The sequence below is a fragment of the Trichosporon asahii genome (genome assembly GCF_000293215.1).
Source record: "Trichosporon asahii var. asahii CBS 2479 unplaced genomic scaffold scaffold00025, whole genome shotgun sequence".
Classification (NCBI taxonomy): Eukaryota; Fungi; Basidiomycota; class Tremellomycetes; order Trichosporonales; family Trichosporonaceae; genus Trichosporon; species Trichosporon asahii.
The window spans coordinates 8,837-29,040 of NW_014040899.1; the positions used below are offsets into that span (position 1 = coordinate 8,837).

Here is a 20,204-nt window from a genome sequence, read left to right on the forward strand (position 1 = left end):
TCGCATCGACAGTCGAGAGTCGAGGACGCGGAATGTAGTGATATCAGAAGAGATCAGAAGTGAAGCATTGAAGTAAGCCAAGTTAGGCCTCAGAAGTATGAATGGTATGATACATCGCTGCTGCACAGATGCACTCGACATTACGGTAGAGCAAGGGGACGAGCGATTGCCGGCGGCATCGGTGGCCGCAATTGCGCTGGCCAGTGAGAGGGCGTGGATGTCATCGAATAACGCGGGGTGGGAGGGGAGCGAATGAGCGTCGAGCGCCGAAAGCCAGGAACTGCCATGCGTTGCTTTCGCCGGCGACGCCTAACTGCCAACAACTAGCTCGCTCTCCTGCGTTGCTGGCCTGCGTAGCCTTGCAGCTTGCGGATGCGGATGCCAATGCAGCTTCCAGACCACCTCGACAAAGGTTGGAGGCGTCGCCAGGGCGGTGAGGCGGAGGCGTCGGCTGGGCGCTGTGTTTCCCCCAAGGCATCGTGCCTTCTCTTCTCCTGCCGGTTGACGCCGTTTACCCATGAATGTGGCCCTCAAAGGCATGGTACGTAGCGTGCGAGCGCAGGTCAAGCGGTCAAGTGGTCAAGTGGTGAAGTGGTCAAGCGGCGGGGACGACCATCACAAACAGCGAGCAGCTGACCAGCACCTCACCCCTCCCAGCCTGTCGTAGCCTGCCGCGCTCTTCGAGATGGCGCCTGGACGCACGCCCAGCCACTCCTCACAAAGACGTCCGAGTTGCAATGCGGTGCCGCGTGGACGCCGCCGGCGCCCATCTTCCGAGTGGGAGAAACAGGAGTTTGTCCGTTGGCAGACAGGGTGAGGCTGGGGGCAGAGCGCACTTGTGAGGAGCACGCCTGCAGAGCTGGCATGGCAGCATGGCAGCCGCCAAGCCGTAGCGTAGCGCGCCGCGGGTCGGAGGCAAGTCGCGGCAATGACTTGCCTCCGATGGTGGTCGTTACACACTTATGCTTGGCTGCCCACGTATCTGTGTGTGCAAGGCTGTTGCTGTTGGAGCAGGGCTCCTGCTCTTCAGACAGTGCGATAATGGCTGCCAGCCTTTCCTTTTGTTTTGGCATAGTTGGGTTCGCAATTCGTAGTGACGTTGTGACACAGCCAAGGCCGGGGCGATGCGATGGGAATGTTGGGATGCTCGTTCACGCGCCATCACAGTCTAGAGCCTACTCACCACCTCTGCATGACGACGAAAAAGAAATCAGCCACTACGCGCACTACGGCCAAGTCACGTCCTCCGTTGCCATCCACTGCAACAATATTGCAGGCAGCCTGCTGATATCGGCGAGTTAGTCACCCTTCGTTCCCGGCACACTCCAGACCTGGCAGAGCGCGGCACAGCCGGTGCACGGACCGCTTGCGCTAGGTAATCTCGGCTATGCGAAAAGTTGTGTGAACTATCGTATGCGGGGGGTTAATGCATGCGGTGTTTTCTTCTGCTCTCTACTTTGGCCTACATGACAGCTAGATGGTTAATCAAGAAGTGGCCCCTCTTACGGAGAGGCCCGCCTCGCTCGCCGCGAAGGAGTTTGCTATGCTCGCTGGCTCGCTTCGCTCGCAGGCTCGCAGCGCCGGCGCGCTTAGTTCTTCTTCTTCTGGCTGTCCTCAAGAATGGCAGAGATGGAGGCCCAGACGAGCTTGGGGCTCTGGGCGGCGTCGACGGGGGCCCAGATGCCAGTCTTGCGGTAGTAGTCGACGACGGGGACAGTCTGCTTGTGGTACGTGACGAGACGCTTCTGGAGGGCCTCGGCGTTGTCGTCGGAGCGCTGGATGAGGGGCTCGCCGGTGATGTCGTCGGTCATGGGCTTCTTGGGCGGGTTGAACTCGCGGTGGTAGCTGCGTCCCGAGCCGGGGTGGACGAGGCGGCCGGTGATGCGGGAGATGAGCAGCGCGTCGGGGATCTTGAGCTCGATCGCGTTGTCGAGCTTCTTGCCCTTGTCCTCGAGCATGGCGTCGAGCTTCTCCGCCTGCGGCACCGTGCGCGGGAAGCCGTCGAGGATGAAGCCGCGAGCGCAGTCCTTGTTGTTCTCGAGCTCAGACTTGATCATGTTGACCATGATCTCGTCAGAGACGAGGCCACCGGCGTCCATGATCTTCTTGGCCTCGACACCGAGAGGGGTCTTCTGCGAGACCTGCGAACGGAGCATGTCACCGGTAGCGAGGTGGCAGACAGAGTACTTCTCCGAGATGGCGGGGGCCTGGGTGCCCTTGCCGGCGCCGGGGGGACCGATCAGGATGAGCTTGGGGGCCTCCTTGTCGCCGACAACAGACGAGATGGCGTCCGAGACCTTGTCCTTGGCGGACGAAGCGGCGTCACCGGCCTTGGCCTCGATCGTAGCGATCTTGTCCTGAAGCTGGAGGTGTTAGCGATGGGGTCTGCGCCGACGTGTGTTCCCGAAAGGCAGAGTGTATTTGCGCCCGATAAGTGTATCACGCCCTTTCGGAACACATCTCGGGTGAATGTCGGACCGGCGGAGTGATGATGTGATCACAAGGAAGGCTGCGAGCAAAGAGCAAAGAGCAGCGCCAGGCAGCCTTTGAGCGTGCATGAGCACTTCCGCAGCTCCTCAACACTCCGGGTAGCAACGCCGAGCCCCGCTGCGCTGTCCCCGACTGCCCCTCACCACCCACCCCCCACTCTTGATTCCAACAAAACACGTCCTTTCGGAGGCCTGTCTAGCCGAGGCGACTCACCTGGGACACCAGCTTCTTAAGGTACTCGAGCTCGTTGGACTTGTCGCCGGACACTGCATGTCAGTCATGGATCCAGCCTGGGTGACTCACTTTTTGATTGTGGGTGATGTGCAGATGCAAATGGACACAAGAAGGCAACGACGACGGTGGTTGATTGATTCGGCTCGGGGGTCCCTCGGACAAATGTCTCGCTCTCTCGTTCGCGCGTGTGCTCTGTGGGGGGGGAGAGCCGGAAATGACGATCGCCTGGTACCTCTCTTGCCCAGTCACTCAACCCGCGCCTCGTACCCCCGCAACGACTAACGCCGAGTAAGCCGCACCTTCTGGCCCCTGGATCACGTGACTCGCTCGGATAAGTAGGCAGCCTCCACTTCGGCGACCGTGTGAAGGCTAAGCGAACGGGTGAGTGACTGACCGCCGGGCGCGATGGGCGCGAGAGATGCACGCCACCCGTCGCAGGCACAGGCGTCATCGCTCGGCATCCACCGACAACCAGACGACCGCCGGTCATCCACCCCTCCCCCCGAGACTATTTTCGTCGGGACCGATGCAGTCGATAATCGTCTCTATCGCAACTACTACTTATCTACAGCTCTGAGCAGAGTTCTCGCCCAACTCATCGCTCAACCCACTCCAACTTCAGCTGACTCCCAGCTGAGCGCTGACAATACCCGGACTCATAGGCGCTCGAGCGCTCATCCTGGCTCGCGCCACCCATCGTCACCTTCGTTACTTTCCCCTCCGTCCCTCGCGACTCATCACCATGGCCGCGACTTCAACAGCACCCCCAAGCGTGCTCGACACGCCCTCTTCGGCGCCCTCGGCTAGCTCATCGACGCACACGCACATCCCGGAACCCGGCGACATTCCCGGCGACTTCAAGTCGAGTTTGGTCGCCTGGTGGTCCTCGAACGGATACCGCGACGCACGGCTGGCCGAGGAACGACTCCTGCGCAAGATGCCGTTCTACACGCCGTCGCTGCGTCCCGAGTCCAAGTCGTGGTTCTGGAACAATGCCTCCAGCGCCTCTCTCCCGAACGAGACCGAGGACACGCCAGAGCAGGGCACGGGGCTCGTGGCGCGCGTGCGCAAGGTCTTCGTGCCCACGCCGGACCCGCATGCCGCCCCGCCGCGGCCGGATGTGCCCGCTGCCTCGGATGTCGAGTCGATCTCGAGCGGAGGCAGCAGCAAGGCCGCCAAGCGGCTCAGCCGCGTCTTGCACCACGACAAGGAGCGGAAGGGGGACTACATCAACACGCTCGAGTTTACGACGCCTCAGACGACTGGGTCCCGCGAGGCCGTAGTCGTTTTGCACGGGTATGGAGCAGCGCAGGGCTTCTTCTTCAAGAACTGGGCCTCGGTGTCTCGCTCCGCGGCCGCGACGGGCCGCCGGACCTTCTTCCTCGACTGGCTCGGTATGGGTCTCTCCTCCCGCCCGAGTTCGCACTTGCTCTCCTCCAAGCAGCACTCTGTGGAATCACGCGTCGCCACAGCCGAGCACTTTTTCCTCGACTCGCTCGAGAACTGGCGCCGGCAAGAAGGGATCGACAAGATGTTGCTTGTGGGCCACTCGCTCGGCGGATATCTCTCCACAGCCTACGCCAAGCGGCACCCGGACCGTGTGTCCGCCTTGGTCCTCCTCAGCCCCGTCGGGTTCCCGCACAACCCGGACGGAAGCACCAGACCGCTCCCCGTCGGCGCCGACGGGCGGAAGGTCGACGGCATCGTGGCCGGAAGCAACGACCAGGCCGAAGCGGCAGTGCATAAGGAACTGGGCGCGGACCAGGCCAACCTGCAGCGCACGACTTCCGCTGGCCCCGCCACCGAGGCAACCGATAGGGACGAGCACATCAAGGGCGAAGCGCGGCAGTGGCGGAACGACTCGCCCAGTACGTATCGCAAGATCGCGACGCGCTCGATCCTGTGGGCCTGGGAACGGGGCTTGTCGCCCTTCTCCCTCATGCGGTCCTTGGGGCCGTGGGGACCCCTGCTGGTGGGCAAGTACACGATGCGCCGGTTCAGTGCGCAGGACCCAGACGACATCCGCGCGCTCCACGCATACATCTACGGCGTGACTGCGATGCGCGGCAGTGGCGAGTACTGCATCTCCCACCTCCTCGCTCCGGGGGCGTATGCGCGCATGCCCCTCGTGGAGCGTATTGCCGGCCTCAGCGTGCCCGTCACGTTCGCATACGGGGATAACGACTGGATGGATGTCAAGGGCGGGAACGACGCGCAGGAACGCCTGAGGGAGGCGGGCAATGCCGACGTGCACGTCAAGGTCGTCAGTGGGGCCGGTCACCACCTCTACCTCGACAATCCGGAGGAGACGAACCAGCTCATCGACGAGGCGATTAGGGCCGTGCCGAACCGTGGATAGTTAGAACTTCTTATAGACACATTGTAGACTTGTTGGGATAATGCCTAGATTCTGTGATATTACAACACGTTGCATCGATCATGGATTACGCTGTACTCAAGACGTCTGCTCGGACCTCGTCTGCGCTCCTCTCACCGAGTCTAGCCACGCAGGCATCACCGCAGCTCGCTCCGCTCGCCGCTCGCCGCCTACGCGACCTCCTCCATCTCCTCGTCCTCCTCTTCGGCCTCTGCCTCCGCATCCCCGTCCGCCCCTCCCTCGCGCCACAGCCGCACCATCTCATGCGCCATCCACGGCCGTTTCTCGAGCGCCTTGGCGATGTTTGGCCCAAACGTCTCCTCCAGCATGCTCATGCTGGGCAGGGGCGGGATCTGGCTGCTGTCCGCCGGCTTCTTCTCGATGATGCTCCCGAGCGCGCGGAACGTCGCCTTCATCAGGCCCGTCTTCGACTTGCGCCCGTCGCCGGGGTACAGCGACACGACCAGGCCGTCGATAACGGCCAGGCCTTCGCCGCGCTTGCCCCAGAGTGTCGAGCGGACAGACTGGGGGCCCAAAGCACTGATGCCGAGAACGGCACCCTCGTATCGTCCCGCTGGGGGGTGGTCGGCGCCAAGGGGTGAAGGGAAGGGAGGCGCCTGCAGCGCCTTTGTGAGCGTTGAGAGCAGGCGGGGGATGAGGCCCGGGTACGTCGCGGCATACTGCGAGACGAGCTTGGCAAGCACGTCCGAGGCACGAGAGCGCAGGTCGAACGGCGAAGGTCCGGGACCAGTGACGGGGTGCGGGCCGAGCGGCACGGTCAGGAGGATGCTGAGCAGCGGGCCAAGGAACTGGTGCAGCTGCTTGTCAGCTTCGGAATCCACAAAGCGTAGAAAGCAGGGCATCGCATGCCTCTGGTGTACTCACATACGGTTCCACGAACAATACGTCGTTGTCGAGGATCGCCTCGACAACATCGATGAGGCACCCGATCGTGCCCGTCGCGCCCATGAGGCACTTGGTGATGCTCTCGCTGACCCAGCGGATGGGGTACGCGAGCACGCCGGCAACTGCCGCGTCGCTGCGGACACTTGCGAGCGCAGCAAGACGATGCCACTCCGCCTCGGGGAAGGCGTGCGCCGTAGACCCAGGCGCAGGGTTGCCGGGGAGCTGGGCGAGGGCCGCCGTGCTCGGGACAAGCGCTGCGGTGAGGCGGGAAAAGTACAGCTGGAGTTCTGTCGTGAGGTGCGTCTTTGCGTTCTGCCTGAGCGCCGCGCTCCCTGTAGTGGGTTGCGGCCGCGTTGGGCCTGAACGCGCCGTCGGGGCGGGGTTCTCGGGGATCGCGGGCTGCACACCCTCGACGGCCAGCCAGTGCGCTTTCCACTTGACACCGGCGCTGTTCGCGAGCGCAGGCGGAAGGGGCTCCTTCAGGTACGTCGCAAAGTCGATCTCGTCGTCGATCTCGTGGTACAGCTGTCCAGCGGGACCCTGTGATCCACCGGGGACGGGGACAGCGTGGAACGGCGCCTGCGGCAGTGGTCGCGGAGGAACAATCACTGGCTCGACCGACAACGCCTCCATCGCGTGCTCCACGTCCTCAGGTAGCAGCGTCGTTCGCTTGCCGTGCACCATGAACTTCTTCGCCTCCTGTAGAAGGAAGTGGAGACGGTACTCGACATCACCGGCGAGCAGGTCCGCGGCGCCGGGTCCTAGAGGGTCGAGAGGGAGAGACTGATGCACCTCCTGAACGTTAGCTCGCAAGTCATGGTCCCGGAGCCCGGGATACGCACCTGCACCGACTCGGCGGGGTAGATTCCCATCACCGCTGGGGACGGCATTGTGGATGGGTGCTTTTGTTGTTGTGACGGAGTGTTGGAGGATCACCTTGAACGCGCTCATGTCACCGGTCTCGTGAAACAACACCGGCGACGGAACCAAATCGCCTGGTCGCAACAAGTCCGTTTGCTTATGATGACGTTCGGACTTCAACATTCGAGCTATGCTGACAAGACAGCTAAAGAGTAGAGTACAGATGCATGCTTAAGGTCTAGAGGTCCAGTAGTCCCCGGGTATTCTTCTATATTCCTCCTCATCACTCCGACGCTCCTCTCCGCTCCGCCGTTCCTGACTGTCTCGGTCTTGCTCCTGCTCGTCTGTCCCGCCGTCTTCCCGCACGCGCGCGGCGACAGCCTCCTCGCGTTCCCGGAGAACAGCCGTTAACGCAGCCAAACGCTGCGCACTCGTGCTCTGGCTGGGATCGATCCGCTCCTGAGCCTGCGCTAATGCCGCTGCTAAGGCTTGGAGTCGGTTCTGCGCCTCACGAGGTGTCACGGGCGGCGTGGTGGCCGGGGTGCCACCCGTCGTCAGCCGCGTCGGATTGGGAGCTGGCAGACGGAAGATGAGGTTAACGAGGTGAGACAAGCTGAGCGTAAAGATGAGGGGAACGCCGTTCCGCGGGTTTCGAATTCGCGAGCCGGCGTGGAACACGCGCTTGCCCGACGACGCTGTTGTCAGCTCTACACAGGCGAAACAGCTCACAAGTTGGCTCAACTTCCTCATCCTCTTCCTCAAGCCAGACCTCATTTTCGTCCGTGGCAACGTTCTGATACCTGGGACCCTTCCCCATTCGGCGCTGACGGAACTGATCGCCGGCTTCGACATCCACGTCGTCATCGGCGATCGGTGGCGGCGTATCCGGTGGCAACAGCAGGTCATCATACGGGAACAAGTCGGACTTGGGGAGGGTTGGGGTGAAGTTGACGACGTAGCACACAGCCACAGTCACAAGCTGCACAAAGTAGATGAGGAGGTCGAGCAGGAGAATGCGGGTCAGAGATGCCGGGTTGGCCGCGAGATTAGCAATGTCGACTTCTGAAGTGGCGAGCTCACCTTGGCCCACAAAGTCCAGGAAAACGCCCTTCGTCCCGTTCATACCGCTAGAGAAATCGAGATAGTGGAAGAGCGCTGCGACTGCGTTCATGACTGTCACCAGGGAAAAGAGGGCGAACAAGCTGCGCGTCGGCTGGATGATGGCTGGAGCACGGATTTCTGGTCTGTCAGCTACGGGACGCCAGCTTAGCTGCGCTCACGTATCTGTGACAGCAGTCGGAACACGAGGATGATCGTGTTCGGAGTGTAAAGATGCTGCATGAATGACAGAGCCTGCATGGTCGTCGAGAGCTGAACATTAGCGGTGAACTTTACGAGACTCTGTAGTATGAGAGCACCGGATCACGTCCGTGCGTCGCCGCCGGCGTGATTCAGAGAGATACAAGGCTGCCGGGAGCCACGAGGACAACAAGTCACAGCTTGAAGCATGTGATCGATGGACAGTGGACACTCACCTGGGCCACTACATGGCGTCGCTGTGGTGAGTACACCATAGTTCCGGGCACAGACGGCCAAAGCCGCTGGTCGAGGGTGCACTTATGAGAGGTCGCTGAGAGCCAAGATGGTCTAGGCTTCAGGCATGATCCTCGTCGCTGGGGTCCGCGAACGTCGATGCAAGCTCTTCTGCAGGCTGTCAAAGGTTGTTCTGGCCTAGTGGAAAGTGGTTGTGAAAGCAGGCGATGACGAGATGGAAAGTGAACGGATGGGCTGGATGAGTGACGAGTCGCTGGTGCGCCGCCGAGATGTGAGTTGCCTCCGTCGATCGCCGCCGGCGCGTTTTGGCGCAGCAACAACAACAACCGTCAACTCTGCTTTTGCCCTCCACCACTCCTCCACTCCGCCTCACCACTCAACAACACATACCTCCTGGCATCATATAATGCGTTCATAGCATGTCGGCCGTCCCTTCAGACCCCGAGGGGCGGCCCATCGCTGAGCCTATCGGTGCACCCATTTCTGATCCCATATCCGAACCTCCCGCCCCCGCCCCCGCACCCACCGCACCGACGCGTCCACTCAGCCGCAATGTCACGCCGCATCTCACCAGCGAAGAGGTCAGCGCCTTGCGTCGGGCGAGCTTCGCAAAGCTTTTCGAGAGGTGGAACGGCATCTCACACAAGTATGGAATGATCGCACCGGAAGAGGACGACGAGATTGACCTCATCACGGGCGAGATTACGTGTGACAGGGGCAGAATTAGAGCCTTGAAAACACGCGCTTTTGCCCGTGAGCTTCCATTCGTCGAAGGAGACGACGACGATGACGACGATGAAGGAGATGACGAGGAAGACGAAGGGGACGACTCCGACACGCCTATGCCTCCTCAGGACGACGACGCGACGCCCGAGCCAGAAGCGCGAAACGGGACCGAGGAAGGTCATCCCTTGCTGCAGGAGCAGCCGTGGACAGCCGAGGACGACCGAGATCTCGAAGAGTTCATGAAGGTTGAACGCATGCGTCGACTCGCCACCGGCGAAGCTCCTCAAGACGAACCTGTGCCTGCTGAGCTCGACATGGGTCTCGGAGCCAACATGGGCCCCGGGCAAATGGACGTCATCGCCATGCTCGTTCGAAGAGAAGTGGAACGTATGCTGGGCGGAGGTGGTCTTCAGCCTGCCCTGCCGGTTCCTAATGCAGCCGCTCAAGCTACGGCTAATGGAGCTCCTGCGGCAACCAATTCTGGTCCTCCGCAGCTGAACGGTTCCAATGGCTTGCCGACTGTTTCTGAGCGCCCAGCGGTCGCGAACCATCGTCAAGTCGAACGCACCGCATCTGTGAGCAATCGGTCGTTTCATCAGAACTAATGGCAGCTCTCTCGTACACCAACACCCGACCCCTCGGTTTCCAGATCGGCCTCGCTGCAAAGCATCCCGTCAGCACTGAAGAATGGCTCTACTCCAAGACCGCCCCGGTTGTCGTTAAGTGCTTCCAAAGTGCGGTTCGCGGACGGGGCTCCAGACACTATCCCGGACCATGAAGCGCCATTGTCTCACTCAGAAGCAAAGGGCAAGGGCAGGATGGCAGGCGAGCGTCCGAATGAGGACGGCAATCTTCGCCGCCAGAGTGCTCCACCACCGCGCTCGAGTCTCAGCGTCGAGATAACTCGCAAGGAGCGACGAGCGAGTGAGGGGGATGTACCTGAGCGACAAAGTGGCTCTCCATCTCCGTTGGATCCTGCCGACCCTCCTAAGAAGCGACGGAAGCGCCGGATCTCCGACGAGGAGGTGGATGCCAATGGGGAACGTGCGAAGTTTACACCTCCCAATGTCTACCTCAAGTCACTCTCCTATCACGAAGGGAAGCTCCGCGAATGCCGATACTGCCTCGACGCGGGCGAACCACGGTCCCGTTACGCCGCGCTCTGCCGAGGGCGCATCGACGAGCTGATGTGCCGCTTCCCCCAAATGACAGAGGAGGAGGTGAAAGCTGCGATCGCCTACCGTGAGGAGGAAGAAGCCAACTATGCGGCCACGCAGAAGCCGGAAGCAAGGACTAAGAAGCGCACCAAGCTTGCTCCGCCGGCAGAGGTTGTCACTGAGATCCCGACATCCTGGCGCCCTAGGCCGGGAGACGAGCGTTATTCCATGGCTCCTCATCGTGTGCGCGGCGGTTCGTTCAAGCGCTGCAAGTTATGCGTGGTCGCTGGCGGAGTCCGTGAAAAGCGTTCCATGTTCTGTATGGGACGCAGCGGCTACGGCAAATGCGCTTTCGAGTTTGAAGACCCCTCAGGCTCGTCTGGAGACGAAGAGGAGACGCCGGAACAGGCTGCCATCAAGCAGATGGAGCACCGCCTGTTGCGAGCGCAGAACGCGCGAATGGGTATGGTGGCACGTGTTCTCAAGAAGGAGGAGGTCCCCGCTGCTCCGTTGCGCAAGTCCACGACACCTTATGTCTCCTATCGACAGCAGTCGACCCGACCTGGTCTGCCGGCTACCCGAGGACCGAGCAAAGCTCCCGAAGGCGAGGAGCTTAATCCACGAGCCCCCAACGGCCGTCTCAAGCCTCGTTGCGGACCCTGTCTGCGCGCAGGCGGCAAACGAGCAGAGCGAGCCTTCCTCTGCCCCGGCAGTGGCCGACCTAAGTACTGCGAGTACGCGCCTAGTGCTCCGGGGCAGGGTGCCATGGCCGGGCCTAGCGAAGATGACACCGAGGCGACCGATAATAAGGACTCGGCCGTTGAGGCGGAGACATTCCCGGATCCGGAGATCGAGTTCATCGTGCAACAGCCGCTCCAAACCCCAGCTAAGAGCTCGGCCAAGCCTGAGTCGGTCACCCCGGCTTCGGGCAAGAAACCCACCGTCACGTCAGCGAATAAGGCGAAGGAGCACAAAGTGAAGGAGCCAAAGCCGAAGGAACTCAATGCAAAGAAGAAGAAGCGCCCCCGCAACAGCAGACTCGGAATGGAGGAGTCCTCAGCGGAAGACTACGAGACAGAGGAGTCTGACCACTCGCTCTCGTTCGCGGACTCGGACGACAGCGCCGACTCATCTGCAAGTGAGGACGGCCACATCATACGGCGCTACAACCGCGAGAGCACCGGGTACACGCTTCAGTCTGACGAGTCGCAAGACTTGTCCGTTCCCTTAGACTATGGCGGTGCCGACGCCGCCGATGATGAGTTCGAGGGTGTCGACACGTCCATGGAGTCCGCCATGGAATCCGCCGAGGCCGTCGACCCGCAGATCCTACGCACTGTGGCGGCGGGCATGGACGACTTTGTCCCCCGCCCGAACACGAACAAGTACGCGCCGTACCTCTCCTTTAGCGACGGCGGGGAGGGGTGGGCGACGTGCGCGCTGTGCGAGGCGGCTGGCGGATCCCGCGCCGAGTGCGCGATGTGGTGCTACGGCCGCGACGGCGAGCACATGTGTCGCCTGAATCCGGGCTGGGTACCGCCCGAACCTCCGCGCTCCCGCCGCGAGTCGCAGCGCATGTCTTCCGCCGAGCGCGGCGACCTGCCCTTCTCTCCCGAACACTCGCCCGATCCCCTCGAGTCGGACGTTGAGATGGACGATATTGTCCCCATCGGCGACCTGGCGGTGCACGAGGGCGGCGAGACCGAGCCCGAAATCGGGGACAGCAGCTTTGACTCGGAGCCTGCTCCCATCGTCCGACGCTCACCCGTTCCCCACTCTACGCCCCCGCCGAACTCGCTGCGCGAGTCCAGCGCCCATGCCCCCAGCCACTCTCCCCCGCGCATCACAGTCAACGGCTCCCAACCCCCAAGCACGCAGTATCGTGACCCGGCCGCCTTCGTTGCGTCCTCTGACCCCGCGCCATCCTCCTCACCCCGCAGCGCAGCGTCCTATGCCTCTCCCCTCCCCCATGCCGCTGATGGCCTCCAAGCCGCTCTCGCCCGGAGCATCAAGAGGGACTACCTCGCCACCTCCCCGCGGCGGACCCAGCAGACCTAACTGCAAAGTTAGCTCCCCAAGTCAAGCAAAATTGTATTCTGATTCGATCCCTCTCATTCGTATGTAATATTTGCACAAAGTCGTGTTGCATTGATGGTTGCATTTTTGTGTACAGTTACAACAACAGGGCATATGTTACAGTGTGTGCTATTCGCATCTAGCTCTAGCCTTAGGCGGGGTTCACGCACGGCGACGATACTTCGGCCCCGTCGCTAGGCCCTTCTTCGGCCTCCCGTTCCGGTCAGCGAGAAGGTCGATGATCCCTAGCGGTGGGGCGGGTTTCTTCGGCGGCCTCGGCGGCGTGTCGTCCAGCACGATGACTTCGCGCTCGGGGCTGGGTGTCGGGCGCTTCACGCCCCTCGTCTCCGGCCGTGTCTCCGGTCGCGTCTCTGGGCGCGGGTGGGGTTTCTTAAACGGGTTCGTCTTTGTGCGCTCCCTCACAGGCTCGGGACTCATGACTACCGTGTGTGATGGCCGCAGAGGGGACGAGGACGCAGCGACGAGTACGCGCTTCGGACTAGGCGTTGAGAAGTACTTTGACTTTGTCTTGGACTTGATGGGCTTCGAGGGCTTGCCAGTGGGACCGTACGAGAATGTGCGGGCTGTCGTTGATCGGCGCGGGAGAGGCGGGCTCGAATCGAGTCCTTGCAGTGAGGGCATGTCGACCATGAGGCTCTCCTCTGCCTCTGTTGGTTCAGGCGTTCCGGGCAGGGAGGTAGCAGACTCGCTCCGACCTCGCGCGTCGGCGTCGGCTGCATCGGCGGCGCCTGGTGCGGGCACTGCGCCGCCCGCCTTCAGCGCCGCATTCTCCGCCTCGAGCTCCGCGATCCGCCGCTTCATCTCCTTCCTGCTATCGAGCTGCGCGTTAGTTGGAAAGCCACCGACCAACTCACTCGGCTACGCAGCAGCTGGACCTGCTTGTTCCTGTCGTCCAGCCTGGAGCGCGTCTCCTCTGCATCCTCCCGCATGCCCTTAATCCGCTCCTCCTGCATTCTGAGCCGCGACTCGAGCTCCTGCTCGCGCTCGTACGCTGCGCGCTTCGCATTCCGCCGCGCAACCTGTTCCTTTTGCAACTCGTGCTGCATCAGCTCGCGCTGGGCGTCTGCGTGCGTAACCTTGCGCTCCATTCGTGCTGTCTCTGCGCGTACGGCGTCAGATACCGCCCGGGGAAGCTCGACGCGCTGAAACCGGAGCAGGTCAGCCTCGCGATCCCTAACTCGCTGTTCCGCCACAGCGAGGCGCGTCTGCAGCGTTCCGACGAGAGGGTGTTCCTCGAGCCGACCGCTGAACTCGTTAAGCGCGCGCGTCAGCCCGCCGATGTACGCCTGGGGTTAGCTACCAGACAAGTCAAACAGCTCCGCACAGGGGCTCACCTTGAAGCCTTTCGCGGCTTTGGTCTCCGCCGCATCCATGCGCAGACTCTCAGCGCGGCGCAGCATCCCCATTACGTCGTCTTCGTTGCTGTCCGCGGTATAGCTGTTAACTTCAGCGCCGAGGTTCCGCGCCCTCCGCGCCAGGTTCAGCAGTTCCTGGTCCGCGGGCCGCTTCCAGCTCTTCTGCGTAGGTCGGGGTGGTGAGCTCCCAACCATCTGGTGTCAGCTTCCGTCACAAGTGTGAAGCTGGCTGCATGCGCTCGCTGAGCGACCTTTGCCTAAACAATGGGACGCCCGCATCACCTCACCTGGGAGCTCATAGCCTCCTCATCGCCCCAATTGATGAACAAGCGGTGAATGGCCGGCTCCCCGCTCTCGGGGTCCGCGAAGCACTCGGTCCGGCACTGGGGGCATTCGGCGGGTGCGTCGGCGGCAGTGAGTTCTTCGCCGCGATACTCGCGCGCATTGGCGAGATACACGTCTGCCTGGGACTTGAACCAATCCAGGAGACAGCGTTCGTGGAAGACGTGGCCTGGGCGTTAGCGGCGAGCGGCGAGCGGCGAGAAGCGAGCGAAGCGAGCGCGAGCGTGACGAGCTTCGCGAGCGAGCGTCAGAGGGATGAGAGAGTATGAGCGGGTAAATAAACAGCTGGGGATCAAGACGTCGACAGCTGAAAGACTACTGTCTCAGGTGGAAACGCAGCAAACAGACGAGAAAGAAGGGCGTGGAAGAGAGGAAGAGAGAACACAGCTCGCTCGCTGCGCTCACTGCGCTCGCGGAAGACGGACTCACCACAATCCGGCGTCGCAATCGGCAGAACCTCGTCCAAGTCGTCCCTCAGGTCGAACAGCGAGTCCATGCAGATCGCGCACGACGCGTCCTGCAGGCGCTTCATGTTTCTCCAATGTGACTGTAATCTTGATCAGAAGTCGGGGTTGGGTAGATGATGGAGGTGAGGAAGGAGTTTGGTGACGAAATGCCGGTCTGAGCGCGCGAGGGGTGGACAATGTTGCCGAGGGGCGTGCCTGGGACGCGTCGGAATCGAGGTTGGGTGGCAAAGACAAACCCGTGTACCTTCTCCGCACTCCGTCTTCCTTCTTACCCTCGACGCGATGGAAGGAGAGAGTAGATGTAGGAATGTGGGTGCAATGGGAAAGAAGCAGGATATGCATAATGCGTAGAGTGCGTAGGATACGTATAGAGCGAGGTGAACTGCGAAAGAGGGCCGTAGCGCGGATCCGACCTCCACCACCCGATTGCGACATGTACGCCTGCCTGACCTCATCGGCGTCTCATTCCGGCTTGATAAGCCCCATCTTCAGCCATCGATCCATCCCCAGTTCTTCTCGCCCTTCTCGCCCTTCTCGCCCTTCTCGGCCCCCTTACAACTCCCAACTATAGAGGAGAATGGTCGACTACCACATCATCGTCAACCCGCTCGCCGGCTCCGGCCGCGCCCAGACCTGTACGCCATCTGTCTTTCCCCACTAACTCCAGTCGTGACAGATAACGTGCTCCCGCTGCTCACCCAGCATGGACTGTCGTACAAAATCCATGAGACCGACGCGGCGTCCTCGGGCTCGGGGTCCATCGCGCGAGCCATTATGGCCGACCGATCCGATCCTACGCGTGTGATAGTGGCCGGGGGAGACGGGACGGCGCACGAGCTGATTGACGGTGTCCTTTCCTCCGGGTCTGTGGGGCGGTGGGAACTCGTAGTCCTGCCGCTGGGGACGGTGAGCTAGGTTCCTCTCTCGATAGCTGACAGTTAGGCCAACGCGCTACACTCTTCGCTCTTCCCCGCCTCTGACGAAGATACGACGCTGTCCAGTCTAACCTCAGCTCTGGCGGGAAGCGGACTGAGGAGATTAACCATCACCGAAACGTCCATGTCCCCTGGCGAAGGGGGCGGGCGCGCCCTCTCGCATATCGTCCAAAGTACGAGTCTGCACGCCAACCTGCTGCACGACTCCGAGGCGCTCCGCGCAACCATCCCCGGTCTAGAGCGGTTCAAAGTCGCCGCAAAGCAGAACATCGGTGAATTCTACGCCGCAAGCGTATCTCTCTCTGGCCCCGTTCTACAATGGAACCCGAAAACAAACTCCTGGGTCGAGCCGTTCACGGTTCCCCCTACAGATGGGGGAGTAGAGTTCGGCGAGAATGAGGAGTTTGCATATTTCCTAGCGAGCTCGACGACGCCGAGACTCGAGCCGACATTCGAGATCTTGCCCACGCTCTCTGAGCCGGGGGAGGGCGCGATGGATCTCCTGGTCATGAGGCCGGGGAGGGATCCGAGGGTCCGGGCCTTGCGATCCAAGGACGCTTCTGCGGACATTACTCCCGACTCTCCCAAGACCGCGGAGATTACTGAGACGACAGACGAAGGGAAGGAGGAGCAGGAGGAGGACCCACTGGCGCGCTTCAGTCCCGCCGGACGCACATGGGCCCCCCGCGCCCAAGAGCTCCTCACGGCAGCGTACCACGCCGGGTCCCACATTGACTTGTGCTACCCCACTTCCCCCGACCCCTCCTCAACTCGATCTACCCAACCCTCTGAGCCTCGAGCAAAAGGGGACGGAGGAGACAGAGGAGACGGAGGAGACAGAGGAGACAGAGGAGACGGAGGAGACGGAGGAGACGGAGGAGACGGAGGAGACGGAGGAGACGGAGGAGACGGAGGAGACGGAGGAGACGGAGGAGACGGAGGAGACGGAGGACATGCTCCACCTGCATCCCCGCTCTGACGGGCTCGAGGCCGTCCCCGGCACCAGTTCCCGGGCTGGAGAGCCCGTCGCTGAGCTCTTCAGGTGTCGGGGGTTTACATGGCGGCCGAAAGACAGTCGTAGTAAAGCGGGACTGGTCTGTGTCGATGGGGATATTGCGAGGGTGCCCGAGAGTGCGGAGTGGAGGGTGAAGGTGCTCGAGATGGGGAGGGAGGGGTTTTACGTCTATGGTCCGTAGGTTATGAACAACACTGCTTTACTGCACGTTCACTCATCAGTGGGCACTCACTTTGGCCATAGGACCACGCCGCTCAGATTTGCTCACTGCGCTCAAAGACGCTGCGCTCGCTTCGCTCGCTTGCTCGCGGCGCGTGGACTAAGACTGCATTAACTGATTTCCCTATACACACGGAGCTCTCGCTCCTATGGCTGGAATAAAGACTGTATACAAAGCTAAGGAGAGGAGAAGTAGTAGTGGTGGTCGTGGGGGTTTGGGGGACAAGTTTTGTTGAGCAATTTTTGGTTTAACGAGAAAGTAAGAAAAAAGAGAAGACACTAAATTGAAGAGTGAGAGAAGAAAGCCAAGGAAGCCCTAAAGAGTTGGATGGAGTCGAGAAGAAACCCCGCGGCGCGGTTGTGACGTGGACAATGCAAGAGGAGGAGAAGGAACAGTCGTCTCTATGTTCATGCGGGTGGCCGTGAGCAGAAATGTGTCGTTGAGATTGGACGTGGAAAAGTCTAAGTTGAAAAGAAAAACATCGATTAGTTCTTCCTCGCACTCTTGATCATGGTGGACAGACTCGAGAGCTTGGCGGCATACTTGAAGAACTCGTGTCGTAATAACTGCTCGGCCGTCGGCCGCTTCTCCGCGTCCACCGTGAGACACGCCTGCAGGTAGTCGCGGAACACGCTCGACAGCTTGTCCCAGTCCTTGATCTTGGGCGTTCCGTTTGTCGCGATCAGGTACAGAGCGCGCAGGGGGTTCTCGTTAAGATAGGGCGGCTCGCCCTCGAGCATCTCGATCGCCATGATGCCGAGCGACCAAATGTCCACTTTCGGTCCGTACTCCTTGCGCGTGACAACCTCGGGCGCCATCCAGTACGGCGTGCCGACCATGGTCGTGCGCTTGGTTGAGAGGGGGTCGGCGATTCGCGCGCAGAAGCCGAAATCGGTCAGCTTGACGTCGCCGTTCAGCGACAGCAGAATGTTGTCCGACTTGATGTCGCGGTGAATGACACCCTTCGAGTGCAGGTGGCGCAGTCCCTCGCACGTTTCGCGCGACACAGCTGCTATCTGCGCCTCGCTCATGCAGTGCGCGGTGACAACATCCGTGAGTGATCCTCCCTCCATGTACTCCATCACGACCCAGAGGTCTCCCTTCCAGAGGTACGAGTCCTTAAAGTTGACAATGTTCGGGTGACGGCTCTCACGCATGACCAGAATCTCGTTGATAATGAGGTCCTGCTTCGGCTGCTTCTCCAGGTTCATCTGCTTGATGGCGACGGGCGTGTTATTCCGGTCGTATGCCGTGTAGACACCACCCGACGCGCCCTGGCCAATCTTGACCAGGCTGCGGTAAATCTGGTTCGGGTCGCCAGGGGAACAGATCATCTGCAGCTGGCGGACAACCTCCTCATTCTCCTTGGCCTTGTCGCGACGGCGCGTAGTACCGCCTTGCTCACGTCCCTTTGTCTGTGATCGAGACACACCACCGGCAGATTGTGACGGCACGGTGGGCGGCGCATCGCGCTCGCGCTCACGTTCCCGGTCACGACGCTTGCCCGACTGAGACAGCGACTTGTGTAACGGGGGAGACGCGCCCTTGCTCGGGGGCGCACGAGACGACAGCGACCGGTCAATCGTCTTGGGCTTGGCTTGCGGGGTGGAACTTCCGCTGCCAGGAACGCGCTGCGAGTGCGAGCGCTCGACCTGTGACGGCGCCTGCGGCGCGGGCTGGGCCACGTCCATGGCTGCCCTGGGCGGCTTGGACGGCGCCGGGCGATCAGACTGTAAGCGAGACGCCGACGAGGAAGACTGTTGTTGCGGCACTGGGGGCGGCGCCGGGGCTGCTCGCGGGTTGTTGTATCCATATGCCGAGCCGTCGTTCGAGTTTTCGCGCGACATGTCCGCCGAGTTGGGCTGTGGTGACGGTGTCGTGCCAGACGAGGAGAACTGGTGCGCGGGGCCCGCATTGCGCATTTTGCTCCAGACGTCGTCATCTGGGCTTTCCGAGTCGAGGTTTCGGAAGTAGTCCACGACAGCGAGAACCTGTTCCCGGTTCTGCTCCTGCTCAGCACGGGTGATTCCATTCTCATCCAGAATCTGCTGCCACTCGGCAGGCATGCCCGTGTCTGGGCGTCAGTGACCAGTTTGGAAAAATAAGTGTATGTGTACTCACACTGTCCCGTGTTGTAGTCGAAACCGACGTGCGTCAGGTGGATCGGGTCATACGGGGTGGAAATGATGGGCTTTTTCGCATCGTTCGAATTGAGTAGGTCTGTTTGTGTGTCAGTTGTATTGTGTACGACACTCTTCGCACTCACCACTCAGGACACCAAACATGCTCTTCTTGTCCTTTGAGCTTCCCTTTGTTCCGCTTCTAGCGCGCACCGTCGGGGGACCATTCGGCAGCTCCTTGTCCGTTTGCACAGGAATCGTAGGGCCGAGGCTCATCTTGGACTCGAGGCTCTGTTCTAACGGTGTGGGGGTGGAGACAAATGTTTGGCTGCTGCTGTTGCCCGACGTGGGCGTGGAAGGAGATGGGATCGCGGGCACAGGTGGAATGGAGAGCTGAGGGAGGGGAGAGACCGACATCCCGTTGGAGTAAGAAGCACCGGGGTGCTCTCCTGCAGGAAGGGTACCAGAGCGCACGGGGCGCGGGGGCTGGGACATCGAAGAGCCTGCTCCTCCAGGGCCCATTGTGTAGGAATGGCGGTTCACGCTGGGCGATCCCGCGGCACCAGCAGCAGCAGCACTAGTGGTAGAGTAGGCGTGGTGCAGGGGCGGCCTTGACGGTGTCGAGGTGGTCGATGAATAGGTGCCGTTCGTGTTGCCGTTGTTGTAATGCGGTTGTTGAGCCATACTGTACGGATCAGACTTTCGGGACGACTTTGACGTGGAAGAAACGGTGGATGAGTGACCCGCGGCACCAAAGTTGCTGGAAGGCTGGTAGCCAGAATCCGAGCTGCGGAACGAGTCTTGACGATACGAGTCCTGGCGACTGTATGACGAGGGCGGATTCGCGAGCGCGGCGCTAGGTCGGGACGACTGCTGCGACTGGGATTGCTGCTGCTGTTGCTGTTGCTGCTGGGGGTATTGGTGGGATGACGAGCCCGAGAGCGAGAGGCCGAGCGAGAGGTCAGAGCCGGCGGTCTGGCCTGTCGAGTTGCGCGAGGTGTAGGCGTTACTGATGGGGAGGTCTGGGCTCGAGTTCATCGGCGTTGCGCCAACATCTGATCCCTAGTCAGTGCTTGAACGAAGAGATGGTGGTGGTGGTGGTTGTCCCCGAGGTCCGAGCGGGGGTGGTGGTTGGTTGATGGAAAGGGAAACTTACATTCTGCTTGTGGATGGCGGATGGCCCCTATACGCTTTGGGCTTGTATGGGACATGGTGAGGGAAGGGGGTGAAATAAGAGGGGTCTAGTCGTCACGAAGGAAGGCGTGTGTGTGACTATGACTGGGGGGTGTCGGGGCGGAGGTCGGTCGAGACTGGGTGGTCGACTGGGAGAGAGAGGCGCGCGACTGAG

The 20,204-nt window shown here is 61.3% G+C and overlaps 6 protein-coding genes across 6 annotated transcripts; 3 read left to right on the forward strand and 3 right to left on the reverse strand.

Moving 5' to 3' along the window:
• Positions 1 to 1,589: 1,589 nt before the first annotated feature.
• A1Q1_00481 (adenylate kinase) lies at positions 1,590 to 3,185 on the reverse strand (the record flags this gene model as incomplete). Its single annotated transcript, XM_014325796.1, has 3 exons — positions 1,590 to 2,357; positions 2,704 to 2,756; positions 3,119 to 3,185. The coding sequence occupies 3 exons, from the start codon at positions 3,183 to 3,185 to the stop codon at positions 1,590 to 1,592; spliced, it is 888 nt and encodes a 295-aa protein (XP_014181271.1).
• Positions 3,186 to 3,466: 281 nt separating this feature from the next.
• On the forward strand, positions 3,467 to 5,083 carry A1Q1_00482 (uncharacterized protein; the record flags this gene model as incomplete). The annotated part of the gene is made up of 1 exon (XM_014325797.1): positions 3,467 to 5,083. The coding sequence occupies one exon, from the start codon at positions 3,467 to 3,469 to the stop codon at positions 5,081 to 5,083; it is 1,617 nt and encodes a 538-aa protein (XP_014181272.1).
• Positions 5,084 to 5,238: 155 nt separating this feature from the next.
• On the reverse strand, positions 5,239 to 8,039 carry A1Q1_00483 (uncharacterized protein; the record flags this gene model as incomplete). Its single annotated transcript, XM_014325798.1, has 5 exons — positions 5,239 to 5,271; positions 5,359 to 5,910; positions 5,987 to 7,056; positions 7,189 to 7,443; positions 7,598 to 8,039. 5 exons carry the CDS (start codon positions 8,037 to 8,039, stop codon positions 5,239 to 5,241), a joined length of 2,352 nt encoding a protein of 783 aa, XP_014181273.1.
• Positions 8,040 to 8,841: 802 nt separating this feature from the next.
• Positions 8,842 to 12,363, forward strand: A1Q1_00484 (uncharacterized protein; the record flags this gene model as incomplete). Its single annotated transcript, XM_014325799.1, has 3 exons — positions 8,842 to 9,723; positions 9,798 to 9,882; positions 9,947 to 12,363. The coding sequence occupies 3 exons, from the start codon at positions 8,842 to 8,844 to the stop codon at positions 12,361 to 12,363; spliced, it is 3,384 nt and encodes a 1,127-aa protein (XP_014181274.1).
• A 3,262-nt stretch (positions 12,364 to 15,625) lies between these two features.
• A1Q1_00485 (uncharacterized protein) lies at positions 15,626 to 16,480 on the forward strand (the record flags this gene model as incomplete). Its single annotated transcript, XM_014325800.1, has 1 exon — positions 15,626 to 16,480. One exon carries the CDS (start codon positions 15,626 to 15,628, stop codon positions 16,478 to 16,480), a length of 855 nt encoding a protein of 284 aa, XP_014181275.1.
• A 741-nt stretch (positions 16,481 to 17,221) lies between these two features.
• A1Q1_00486 (uncharacterized protein) lies at positions 17,222 to 20,067 on the reverse strand (the record flags this gene model as incomplete). Its single annotated transcript, XM_014325801.1, has 4 exons — positions 17,222 to 18,810; positions 18,858 to 18,956; positions 19,003 to 19,911; positions 20,013 to 20,067. 4 exons carry the CDS (start codon positions 20,065 to 20,067, stop codon positions 17,222 to 17,224), a joined length of 2,652 nt encoding a protein of 883 aa, XP_014181276.1.
• Between the last annotated feature and the right edge of the window lie 137 nt (positions 20,068 to 20,204).